Source organism: Cannabis sativa, chromosome 8, assembly GCF_029168945.1.
Source record: "Cannabis sativa cultivar Pink pepper isolate KNU-18-1 chromosome 8, ASM2916894v1, whole genome shotgun sequence".
NCBI classification, from domain to species: Eukaryota; Viridiplantae; Streptophyta; class Magnoliopsida; order Rosales; family Cannabaceae; genus Cannabis; species Cannabis sativa.
In genome coordinates this window covers 50,346,720-50,361,000 of record NC_083608.1, presented here as the reverse complement: position 1 = coordinate 50,361,000, position 14,281 = coordinate 50,346,720, and the positions used below count along the sequence as shown (strand labels likewise).

At 32.4% G+C, this 14,281-nt stretch overlaps 1 protein-coding gene across 1 annotated transcript in view; it reads right to left on the bottom strand.

The window, feature by feature from the left end:
* Window positions 1–3,215: 3,215 nt before the first annotated feature.
* The window catches only part of LOC115700408 (GDSL esterase/lipase At5g03810-like), a 31,626-nt gene continuing 20,560 nt past the window's right edge, over window positions 3,216–14,281 (bottom strand). Inside the window, exons 3-6 of the mRNA XM_061103482.1 lie at window positions 4,411–4,476; window positions 3,932–4,162; window positions 3,588–3,849; window positions 3,216–3,477 (exon numbers count right to left, since the gene is read on the bottom strand). Coding sequence (XP_060959465.1) covers window positions 3,284–3,477; window positions 3,588–3,849; window positions 3,932–4,162; window positions 4,411–4,476 — 753 coding nt within the window. The 3' untranslated portion in view covers window positions 3,216–3,283. The remainder of the gene's footprint in view (window positions 3,478–3,587; window positions 3,850–3,931; window positions 4,163–4,410; window positions 4,477–14,281) is intronic.

Below are 14,281 nucleotides of genomic sequence, written 5' to 3'. Positions count from 1 at the left end.
TATATTTGTTGTGAATGAGAATGAGAGGTAGTAGGAATTTAATTAGTTTAGAGATAAAGTTTTTAAAATAATGGTAGTGTGAATATATAATTGAATATATATGTATATATATTTACATGTTATTTTCAAAAAAATTAACTATGGAAATTAGTAACTAGCTAGTAACTTGCTACTTTGTTTAATAACTAGTAAGTAATTTAATAATTAAAATTTTAAATTGGTTGTATATTGCATTATGTTATAGGTTGTGTGCTAATATTTGAGGGTCGACATATTTCGGTATTGATCGGATTTGCAATAGGTATATCCATCCACTAACCTTTTGTTAGTATAATTAATTATCAATGCATGCTTAGTTGAGTTTGAATATCTTAAATATTCATCCGTAGTGAAGTAGGTTCTGCGAATACATGTACTGCGGTCGGATGGGTGGATAAATTTTGTATTGTTTATGTTAGTTTCTTTGTTCTGTATTGTTATATTTGTTTTGTTTGTTACTTTAGGCACTTTTAAAATTTTTGGGAACGTTCAATTACAGCCGTTATGCTGCCAAAATTTCGGTAGAATTTGGATCAAATTTTATTATAAAAAACATAAATGTTAAAGGAAAAGTACATAACATAAATAACTAGGTTATTACTCGCTAGTTGTAAGAAATTAGGTGACATAACACATTCATATTTGACTCAAAACATGTTCGTGTTAGTAGGTCTTTATATTTGACTCAAAAAATGTTCGTGAAATTAGGTGACATTTGTTTTGTTTGTTACTTTAGGCACTTGTCTTGTATAATCTAATTGATGTGTCTATGCATTTATTATACTTAGTAGGTCTTTATATTTGACTCAAAACATGTTCGTGTTAGTAGCATGATTATCAATGTCAAAGTTCATATTTGAAAGGTTCTCAAATTTTGTTTATTAATGGTGTTAGGAAAATGTTATTAATAGGTTTAAATTTTTTGGAAACGTTTAATTGTAGCCGTTATGCTGTCGAAATTTTAGTAGAATTAGGATAATATTTGATTTTAGTTTCTCTTAAACTTGGTTGTCAGGATTTTATCGGAAGTCAAGTACATAATTTTTGGTATAAGGTATGTTTTCTTTAACTTACTTTTATAAGAATATTTTTTATATATATTTAGATAATCCTTAAATACTTAGAGTAATTTTCGAATAATATTAATACATAGAATAGATATTGTTGAGTGTTAAGGATAGATATAGTAAGCTAAAAAAAATACAAAAATATTGGGATAATATACTAATTATTATACAAAACATAACTTAAAAAATTATAAAAATAATACTAATATACTAGAAAAATACAAACCCATATTATAAAATTTAAATGTATAAAAATATTAAATTACATAAAAATTAAAATATTACACATTATTTTATTATTCAATAAACTAATTATTATACAAAACATAACTTAAAAAATTATAAAAATAATAATAATATACTAGAAAAATACAAACCCATATTATAAAATTTAAATGTATAAAAATATTAAATTACATAAAAATTAAAATATTACACATTATTTTATTATTCAATAAACTAATTATTATACAAAACATAACTTAAAAAATTATAAAAATAATAATAATATACTAGAAAAATACAAACCCATATTATAAAATTTAAATGTATAAAAATATTAAATTACATAAAAATTAAAATATTACACATTATTTTATTATTCAATATACTAATTATTATATAAAACATAACTTAAAAAATTATAAAAATGATACTAAAATACTAGAATACAAACACATATTATAAAAGATAAATTATTAATAAAAAAATACCTAATATACAAACACTTAGAGCAATGTAAATTTTTATTTATTTAACTTTTTAATTTAATTTTATTTATGCTTTAATTTAATTTAATTAATAATACAAAAATAAATTTAGATTTTTAATAAATGTAAAAAAAAAAATATATTAATTAAAGCTGAAAAAAAAAATTTAGTAAACCCCTATGGAGTCGGTTATTTTATAAAAACTGACGCCATATGTACACCTATGACGTCGGTTATTTAATAATAACCGACGCCATAGGGGTCCTATGGCGTCGGTTATTTCATAATAACCGACGCCATAGGGGTACATATGGCGTCGGTTCATATAAACCCTTTAGCGTCGCCCTGATCAGCGTCGGTAGCGAATTTCGCGAAAACCGACGCTGAAAGGGCTTAAAAACTGCCTCTAAAGGGGGTTTTTGTAGTAGTGAAAGTTGTATAAGTTTGATTAATAATGTTGGGAGATTGTTATTGTTTTGCATATCATCAACATTTGAATCTCCAGATATAATATATATATATATATATGATACATATATATTCATATATAACAAGCAAATACTAATTTTTTTGATTGATTTATGTGATCATGAATCATATAATGCATATATTTATAATTGCATATTGACCGAGTTGATAGTTATTTGTTTGCTCATTCTGTTGTTGTGATTAAAAATATAATAAGGTAGATGAGTCACTCCTTTCAATTTTGTCTTTAAGTTTATTTCTTCATATATATTAAAATTTTACAAATACATATTTGAAAAGCTAGCTATAAGTTATTATGTATAATTAATGTATATGGAAATGCAGACTTTCACTAAAAAATAAGGTTAAACAATAAGTAATTTTGTTAAACACTAAATATAAGTATTTTTCTTGAAATTACCCTAAATAATAAGTAATTTAATATCACTAACTACACATTGACATATATATATATATATATATATATATATATTAAGGTGTAGGTAAGCTAAATTATCTAAGATGCAATTTCATTCAACCATAGGCTCAATATGACTACTCAAAGTTTGGTTAACAATTCTTTTGAAAATGGTACTAATTAATTTTGCTTAGTTTAGAATTAGAAATTTAATTTTCCCATCATCCTCGTCAGCATATAATTGAGTGAAGAAAAGGTTGTTGTGAAAGTTAATTGAAAATTAAAAACTTTGATTCTATGCAATCATGTGTTATCGATTGGAGCTTTGAGTTTCTTTTTTGAGATGTTTTCAAGTCTAAATTAAGAGAAAGCAAAACTTAACAAAATCATACATAATCAAATATAAACCAAAATTAATACATTAGAAGATGGTAAATCACTATTATTAATTACAAACAACAAGATCACTATCATAATATTATTAATATATTTAATAACAAATATATTGAATAATTAAATGATAAGAAAAATAATCATAATCATAATTATAATATTAATGTGACAAATTAATTATTAATTAATTAGTTGAGGAGGGAAGCACCAGCAGTAGTCATATAACTAGAAAGTAAATTGTTAGCTGCATCTGATGGATGAAAAGCATCCCAAAAAATATGATCGGATGCATTTGAACATGTTCCAATAGCTAATGAATTACAAAGTAATGCCGTTTCTACCGTCCCTAATCCGCAACAACCCTTTCTCGTCTCATAAAACCCTACAAAAATAATCATGATGATTAAGTTTAATTATTTACAACTATATATATATCACGTTAAAATATATAATTTAAAAAATTAACAATTGTTAATATATTATTACACATACCATTTTGTATAGGATTATTGACAATTAAGTTGTAGAGAGGTTGGTATATGTCTAACACAAGCAAATTCAGGTTAGACAATCTGTTCCTTAGGATTTGGGAAGTGGAATTTAATCTTGTGTTGAAATACATGGCATCATAATTGAGCCTATCCACACAATAATTATTGTTTCCAAATCCAAATATTGTTATGGCTCCGGGCAAACACCCTAGCGGTGCTAGTGAAGCCACTCCAATTCTTCTGGCTCCCATCGAATGCAAATTCTACATGCAAATCATAATCTATAATTAATAATGGTTTACACATAATTATAATGAGTGTATGTGTATGTATATTTAAATGTACCTCAATAAATTGTTCATAATTTCTGAGAAGAGTGTTAAAATATTGGTGAATATTTGGATAGGTAGCTTGTAGAATGGGACTAATATAATAATTTTGTATCAAGTCACTAGTCCCTACGCTGATTATGTAAAGTGCATTGGAAAATATTGACGAAGCTTTTGCTTGCCCTATCATTCCGACAACTCTCGATTGATATTCGCCATAATATTGCTTCGATAATGATATAGCAAGCTACAAATTACAACACACATCATTAGTATTCAATGTTAGGTATTAAATTTTTACTCAAAAAATTATTTTGACCAAACATATTTGTGACTAATACCTTTTAATTAGTTACAATTTTTTTTTACGTTTAGTCACAATTTTTGTTGTCACTAAAAGTAAAAATTTTTGTATTATCTTTTAAAATATGAGATCCAGAAAATGCATGTTCAAAAAAATTAAAATGTAAAAGAAATGTGAAATAGATAATTTACATATAAGTTAGCTGTGGAATCATCATATCCAGAAGCAGCTGAAGCAAAATTTGCTCCAATTAAAAGTTCATTGCTGACTGCGGAGTGTGCTTAGATAAGCTTGTGGATAGGAGCCTAATTGGAGAGTGTCAACTGCAATATTATATAAATTAATTAGTCTGAAAAAAGAAAAGTGGTTCAAATTCATAGTTATGTAAATTTTTAGGGCCAAGCATGGTACTGTGAAAAGAAGACCAAATTGGCTTAACCAAAACAGATCATATTTGTGAAGTACAATTTTGTTATTTCTGAGTAACAAAATCTATTTCCCTGTTAGGTCAAGGACAATCCTTCCGGTGACTTTTAAAGTATGTATCTCTCACGCCTCATTTCTCTGCCACTGCCTCATCTCTCACGCCTTTGCCACTGCCTCATCTCTCTCTGTCACTGCCTCATCTCTCACGCCTTTGCCGGAGTCTTTCCTTTCTCCACTGTTGTTTCAACTCTTTCGTTGTCGTTTCATCATCATGTTGTGTTAATCTTTGTTCTTTTCTACCGGCCGGTACTATAATTAAATTGAGGGTGAAATGGAATCGCTCATTTCAGTCCCACCGATCAGAATTTCGCTCGCCATGATAACCAGTTGGATTCTCGCAACCCATATGCGTTTCTTGGGTGTGACTGGTTCGAGGTGCCCCTGCAGCCGACCGTGAACCCCTTCTGGAACTATACGAAGGAGATCGATGGGGTCTACGAGTGGCTCAAAATTCTGATTCTTTTTCCAGTTATGATTGTTCGACTCATTCTTTTTGGAGTTTGTCTTGCTGTGGGGTATTTGGCTACCAAGTTAGCTCTTGCGGGTTGGAAGGATAGGCAGAATCCAATGCCTAAATGGAGGTGCAGGATTATGTGGGTAACTAGGTTTTCGGCTCGGTGTATTCTCTTCACATTTGGGTTAGAGAGAGAATGGGACGAGGTCTCTCCGTTTTTCATCATCGAGATTACTCCTCCCCCCAAACTAAAGTGACACATTGTCCCCAATGTGACATTAAAGAAAAAGGAAAGAAAACTTACCTGAACGCCACATCAACAAGCGGTTGACGCCCATAATAAGCGTCATGCAAGACAACTTGAAAATTGTTATTGTACTTGCCTTCAAGCTTGGCAAGCGATGAGTTTGAACAAAAGTCAGCACCAACAACATAAGACTTTGGATGATGAGCTTGGGGAGAAGCCTTTTGTAGCTTGCAGAGGATATAATATGGTGTTGATGAAATATATAGATTCATTGGTGGTTTATTAGTCAATATCATTGATGAAGTCGAATCAATGATGTCATGTTCTTCCTTATCCTCCAATGTCACAGTATCTACACTTTCATCTAACAACCCTTCTTCTTGTTGCTCACTCTCCACTTGGCTATCCATACCATTGCTTGTGATTTCATATTCAATGAGTTCTTCTTCACAAGGATCTTGATCTTCAATTGTAGGCTCATTGTCTTCCTTGTATTTAACTAATGACCCTTCTTCATTGTAGCAATAACTCTCATAACTTTCATTATTGGAGTTACTACATTCTGAATCATGAGCCACTAAATTATCACATAAGGATCTCACCATGTCTGTTAAGCGATTAATCTCTCCTGGAAGTGATTATAGAAGTGCTAGTAGTTGCTCCTCTTTTTCAGATTGTTGGGATGAATTTGGGCAAAAAGGTGGGTATTGGTGACTCCAACCCTGAAGTGATGGATCCCAATGTCAATCGTAATCAAAATCTGCCATGTTATTCAGCAGATTTATTACATCATAGCCTCTCATTAATAGAGGCGCTCCAGTTGCCTCTGCTCCATAATCAACCCAGCTTCTTGTTTCATTATTAAGTCCACTATAAAAGAGCCACGTAAAACACCCACTTGAGAAAGTGGGATAACATCTCTCTCCATACTCTTTAAATCTCCTCCAAGCAGAATAGAATGGTTCATTGTGTTGTTGGACAAAATTGTAACATCCCCGCTTCAAGCCTCCATTGGGTCCTTACACCCACGGAATGAATGGCTCTTATACACGAGTACGTCACTCTGGCTGCTTCATGGATTGATGACTGACCCTACAGACCAACACAGATGTTTTCAGCGTGCTTTGTCCTCACTCACACGCATCCTGGGAAAACTTCCCAGGAGGTCACCCATCCTTGAGATTGCTCCAGGCCAAGCACGCTTAACTGTGGAGTTCTTTCGAGATGGGCTACCGAAAAACAAGATGCACCTTGTTGACATAGGTAGTACCAATCAATCCATTTAAGCTCTCTTCAACTGTGTAGTCCCATACCTACACAGTCTCAGAATCATCCCACTTGACCTTCCCCAGGCGGTGTGGGATTGCACAGCTTACTCGGTATTTCCCCTTACGGATCACGGGACTACTGACTGTCACAATCACCCCCCCTTACGGGGTCCGACGTCCTCGTCGACCACACTTCCGGCTGGGTCAAGGCTCTGATAGCAAAATCACTGATGCTTGTTAATACAATCTGGTTTGTCCCATGGTATTCAAAGGCACAGGACAGTTAGGCTAACACCACAACAGAATGGTGTTGCAGAAAGAATGAACAGAACCATTCTGAACAAAGCCAGATGTATGTTAATACAATCTGGTTTGTCCCATGGTTTCTGGGGAGAAGCAGTTATGACATCTGCTTATTTAATTAACAGATGTCCCTCAAGTGTTATTGAATTCAAAACACCTGAGGAAAGGTGGTCTGGTAAGCCACCTGATCTATCAAATCTAAGGGTTTTTGGTTGCAGTGCCTTTGTGCACCAGAGTATTGGTAAGCTTGAACCTAGGGCCATTAAAGGGGTTTTTCTAGGCTATCCTGAAGGAGTTAAGGGTTACAGAATTCGGCTAAGGGACAAAGGTGGATTCAAAACTATAATTAGCAGAGATGTTATTTTTAAAGAAAATGAATTTCCTTGTTTGCTTAAAACTAACCCTGCAGGTATAGTAGAAACTAACCATGCAGGTACAATACAATTTGACCCTACCCTATGGAGGCTAGATGATCAAGAAGAACCTGATATAAATCAGGTGGAACCAGTTGGGAATGAACCTGATCAGAATCAGGTGGAACAAACAGAAAGCTCTAACAAAGAAGGAACTCAAGAAGAAGAGCAACAGGGAGATGAATCTGAAGTTGTTCAACCCACTGAAGCTCTAGATGACTACCAATTGACCAGAGACAGGGAGAAAAGGACACCTAAACCTAATCCTAAGTACAGTTTCAACATCTGGAATGAAGACATAGCCTATGCCTTCATGACTGCTATGAAATCTCTAAGTACAGAACCTCAAACCTATGAAGAAGTTATGACAGGGCCTAATGCTAAGAAATAGTTTAAAGCTATGGATTCAGAAATGGTCTCTTTAAAGAAAAACAAGACCTGGATAATGGTTCTAAGGCCTAAAGGGAAAAGAATAATAGCCTGCAAGTGGGTTTACAAGCATAAAGAAGGGGTAATTGAAGGAGAACCTATAAGATTTAAGGCTAGGTTAGTAGCCAAAGGTTTTACACAGAAAGAGGGGGTTGACTACAATGAGATATTCTCACCAGTAGCCAAGTACAAGACCATAAGGATAATGCTATCTATAGCTAATCAATTTGACATGGAAATTGATCAAATGGATGTCACTACAACTTTTCTACATGGAGACCTAGAAGAAGAGATCTATATGGAACAGCCTAAAGGTTTTGAGATTAAGGGAAAGGAAAATATGGTCTGCAGGTTGGTTAAGTCCTTGTATGGACTCAAACAAGCTCCCAGACAATGGAACAGAAAGTTTGATGCTTTTATGATAAAGCATGGATTCAACAGAAGCTACCATGACACATGTCTATACTACAAGGGAGACTCTATAAAAGATGTCATCTACTTATTACTTTATGTAGATGACATGCTTATTAGAAGTCAAGAAAGGTCTAGGGTTGATATGGTTAAAGCTCTACTAAAGACAGAATTTGAAATGAAGGATCTTGGAAATGCTACCAAGATCCTTGGGATTTCTATACTAAGGGACAGAGACAAAGGAAAACTAGTACTTAGACAGGAAGACTACATTGAGAAAATCATAGATAAATTCTCAATGAGGGATGCTAAGGTTGTTAAGCAACCTATTACTAGTCAGTATACACTTTCTAAGGAACAATGCCCTAAGACAGAGAAGGAAACTGAATCTATGAAGGATGTACCCTATTCTAATGCTGTAGGGTCTGTAATGTACTTAATGGTAAGTACAAGACCAGATTTGGGATTTGCTATGAGTGTACTTAGCAAATACATGGCTAATCCAGGAAAAGTTCACTGGCTAGCCATGAAATGGGTGTTCAGGTATCTACTTGGGACAACTAAGGTTGGATTGACCTACAATAGACAGAAAGCTAATACTATAATTGAAGGCTACAGTGACTCAGACTATGCAGGGGATAGGGATAATAGGAGATCTACATCTGCCTATTTCTTTCTAATTGGAGGTAACTGTGTAAGCTGGAAAGTTCAGCTTCAACCTGTTGTGGCACTATCAACTACAGAAGCTGAGTATGTGGCCACAACTGAAGCTATAAAGGAAGCTACATGGCTAAAAGGGCTGATGAAAGAACTAAATCTACTTAAAGGAGTACCTACTGTGTACTCAGACAGCCAGAGCTGCATATTCCTATGTAAGAATCCTATGTTCCATGACAGAACAAAGCACATAGAAATCAAGTATCACTTTATCAGGGATAAAGTGACACAAGGTGAAATAGATATTGAAAAGGTGCCTACTGAAGATAACCCTGCAGACATGGGAACTAAAATTGTGACTCTTAACAAGTTCATACATTGCATGAACTTGTTAAGAATCGACAAAGGAGACTAAGAGTAGGACCTATCAAGCTAAGACTCTCAGAGATAAGCAGACAGACATTAGAACTGGTTATAAGAGGATTTCAGGTGGAAATTGTTGAATAAAATCCACTTATAACCAGTCCTTTTACATCAAATATCCACATCAGCAAATTACAAACAGAAATAAAGCAAATAAGACTCGATCCTAGGGTGGCTTCGCCTCTAGTGGATCAAGACTTAGTAGTTAGTTACAACTGAAATTGTAACTAACTCCTAAGGCTTTGATCAACCGACTCTACTACTCTATAAAAGAACAAATCAAAGCAAACAAACATATATCTACAACACAGAAAAACAGATCAGAAAGAAATAGAGAGAGAGAGAAGGAATAAACCCTAGTTTGAGTCTTCAGCTCCAAGATCCAACCATGAGAACCCAGATCTCATGGTGAGAAGCTCGAAAAGAAGTACATGCACAAAGAAGACAAAGCAGAGAGTTAGATCGAGAACAAATAGAAAGAAAACAACAAAAACATAAAGTGTAAAGAAAGAAATCGAGTTTACCTGGTCGATTTCTGTGACAGGAAGCTCCAAAGTTTGTAAACCAACCTTGTGATAGTGGATATCAAGCTTCTATCTCTGAGAAGAGCTTGACAGAGACGTAGCCCAGATTTGGGTGAACTCTGAAACAAATTCTGGTTTTTTCTCTCCTTGTTTTTCATTTTTCTCTCATCTAATCTAAGCTATGGTTGTGTGTGGGTGTGAATCTGGGTTTCAGATCTAGAATCGAGCAAGTTCTCAAAGAGAACTTGCTCTGCTAGGGTTTCGAGTTTGTGAGTGTGTGTGTGAATTGTGTCTGAGTGTTTTGGGGTTCTAGACTCTTCTATTGAGTCTTTGAATCAAAGGGTTCATACGACATCAAGATTGGTGTCGTGGGGTTAATACAGTGTCGTATTGGTCTAAGTTTTTAGACAAGGAAAGGTCAAGTTTGACCTTAATACTGATATTGCTATCTTTGTTGGTGTAGGGATAAAACAGTAAATTCCTACAATAATATTTGGGATTATTTCATAAAATTTGTACTTTTTTATGAATTTTTTCTAGGGATATTTTTTTTTTGTTCTTTTACTAAAATGCGAAGTATTGTTTTAAAAATAATGTTGTTTTAATATTGCTGTTACAAAAAATCAATGTAATTTTTCTTAACTTAAAAATATTTAATAAAAATCTATATGTAAGTTGTAAATTTCTCTTATAGTACGTAACATGTACAAAGAAGAATATAATTAGTTAAGAAAGTTTTCGATATGCATGGTTTATTGAACAGGATTAACAAACATTCTTTGATTTGTATTTTTTTATTGATTTTAGCCATCAAGAAATTATTAGCCTTTGATTGATTAGGTTTTTTTTTACTCATTAATAATAATAATAATTATTAATTACTGACATCATTAAATTTTATTAAACTATATATTAAAAAATATCGAACTGTGTCAACCAAAACTAACTCAATACAAAGTTACGAAGAGAACAAATATATGCTGTTTTGATTTTTAAAAATGATATGCATATTGCCAAATAACTAACTTTTATATATATGTATAAATAAATTAAAGGTAATTACCTACTAATATATATATTATTAATATTATTATTTATTACTACAACAGAAAATGAGATATTTACGGCTAATAGTTACCAGTGTATATGCATACATTTCTATAAATAAAATTACATTTTGATAACTATATTTTTATTGTATCCAAATTAAAATTCTATATCTCTACAATTTCTCATCATGAAGATGAACTCATTTATTGTCTTGGCATTGTCATTATTCTTGGTCAATTCCAGTGAGGGATGGTCTTATGATTATGGTAATATTGGTGATTATTACAACAATAGGAGGGCATGCATGAATCAATACTTGGATTTTACTCCATGCATTGGTGAGATGTTTAGCTTCACATATACGCAAAAACCTATTAGTTCCACATGTTGTGACAAAGTCAAAAATATCACTCCCAATACTGACCTTTGTTCCCACACTTTACCTTATTACCGCTCTTTCATATCTCGTTTCGCTTTCTATCAAGCTCAACTTCACTGCAACGCGCCTACGACAAATATTCCACCACCACCACCACCACCAACGCCATCACAGTCTTTGTTGCCACCGCCATCACCACCGTCACCACCAGCACCATATTTTAATGGTTTAGCACGTAAATATTGTGCGGAGGAACCTAGACTTCATAAATGCTATAAAGAGATTGCATTGTTTCGTCTTGATAAAGCACCCATTCCTAAAGAGTGTTGTGACACTATAATCGACGTTATAAACAAGTGCCCTAACGCCGAGTGGGCTCAAGGACTTCTAGATTGCGCATCATATTGCAAAAGTGCTCAGAAGACAGCTCCATGATCACCACCAACAATTAGTTTATTATTGCTTTTTTTTTTTTTTTTTTTTAATTATGATTATTATTAGATCTCTAGTTTATATTATTAGTGTTTAGTTTTTAGTTGATTTATTGTTTTTAGTTTTAATGTTTGAGATATTATTTAGGTTGTTAATTATGTTTAATATATTAGGGACATGTGAAAGCATGGTCATTTTATGATGGACTTTTCTAAATTAGCCATCGATTGAAAATTTTGATAAGTTTTGATAAACATAAATTTTAAAAAAGTCCGGTTCCATAGATTATAATTAATTAATAATTTGTATCAAAAATATACTTCCTCGTGTAAAGTACTTATTTTTTTTACTAGGGACCAAATATTTTTAACAATATATATATTTTAATTCATGAATTTGCCATTCTTCAAACAACAGAAGTCCTCATTGCCATCTTTCTTCCCAATAAAGATCTATGATACTGCAAGAAAGCTTCTGTTGCTGGTTAATGATTTAGTAAATTAGGTTGGTTGACCATCGTGCCCGATTACGAGCATGAAAAATTGCTTGTTAATCACAGTTCGGGTCCTATAATCCTGCCAAATTAACATCAAGATTACCCCCTAATTTCTATACTAAGATTACCCCCTAATTTATCACACATGCAAACATGAACATATTCACACATAGAACATATTTTTCAATCTTATTTCAGCAGCTTGAAATTCAAAATAAACTAGTTAAGATGGCTACTTGTTGAGAATCATGGGGTTCCATCTCAAAACCAATTGGCAATGAGTGGAGTAGCCCATGTTCTTATATATGGCTCAATACTTTAACATTTAATCTGTGGGACAATATTCTCCAATATACCCCCTCAAGATGGTGGCTATTTATGCTCACCACCAATCTTGAATCACCTTATCATAAGTAGTGCCATTTGCTCGCTTATTTTTTTTGTTTTGCGGCTGGGAGTTCCATTTGCTCGCTTGCGGCTGGCTAACTCTTTGATAGGTGTGGATTGAAAGCCCGCTAGGGATATGGCTCTGATACCATGTTGAGAATCATGTGATTCCATCTCAAAACCAATTGGCAATGAGCGGAGTAGCTCATGTTCTTATATATGGCTCAATTCTCTACCATTTATTCCATGTGGGACATTGTCCACAATACTACCTCAACACAAGCACAAAGATTACCAAACCAAGCTTTGATTCAAGCAACAACTCACACATTCAACAAAGAAAGAGATAATTTAAGAGAGAAAAGGGGGTTCGATTTTGAGAGGAGAATAACCCAGAAAATTACATATCCAACAATGCCAAAATCCTCATTTTGCAACATAGCACATTTGGTTAAAATGACCAAAATGCCCCTAGGGTCTTAAAGAAGCATAAACACCAAATAAGGGCAAATAGGTCAATATCATATAAAACCTCATTTCAATTAATTTAATTACAAATAAATAAAATACTAATAAATCATATCCCAAAATTGTATTTCGGTTCGGTCCGAAATACCCAGTTTTGACTATACTGCGCCAACTTGTCAGAACACACCTGAAAAAAGACAAAACAAGCATACTATATAATAATATAGTCCATAAGCACGCAATTAAATTAAATATATAATTTTACCCTTTTTGGGTCAAAATCACTAAAATGCCTCTAGCTCACCAACGGGGTTTTAACTTTTAACATATCATATATCATATTAATTCACGTATAATAAATTATATAATAATGTAATTTCATAATAATATACAATTAACTAGTTAGAGTTTGTTAATCCATTCTGTTAATGTTAGAGTATTACACTAAAATACCAAAACATGGAACATATATAAAACTTGATAGCAATCAATAAGACTTGCATGATAGTTATAATTAATCAATAGTAACTATAATAGCTTATAACCATATGTCGTCATTGATCTTGAATGTACAATTAATAATGCATATGGATATATAATATATATACTAGCAAAAAATTACGTGCGAGGCACGTATACTAAATTTATGTTAGTTTTTTTCTATGTTATTTGAAAGTGATACAATTAAAAATTAAAGAAAAAATATTATTAATTATTAGGTGAGATTATTATTATGTGTATGTAAATATTATATTTTATAATGTTGTCAATTAAAAGTGAATACCAAATGCAATATATTAGTGTTTAAGAAAGCTTGATGATTTAAATATGTTCTTAAGTTAATCCAAAAATAAATTAAAAATTGATGTTCCAATACTTAAAGAAACATTACTTAAATGGGTATGGGTGTAAGATAAAAAGAAAATTAAAAATCCTCTAAATTATTGATAATTGAAGATAGCATTTGTCTAAAAATTGTAGATAAGAAACAATAGTGCAATTTTTGTATTTTGAACTTTTTCATTATTGCCGGGTCCGCATATATCTGGATTGTCCATTTTTTCGTTGATAAATTGAATATGGTAGTGTCGACAAAAAGTGAAAACTATGTCCATTTTTTTGCTAGTCTTACTGCTTTTGATAATTGATGTTTTTTTTTGTATAATAATTTTTTTGTGTATAAAATTAATTTTCTTTTTTTTTAAGATAAAACGAAATTAGGGTAAGTAATTTTT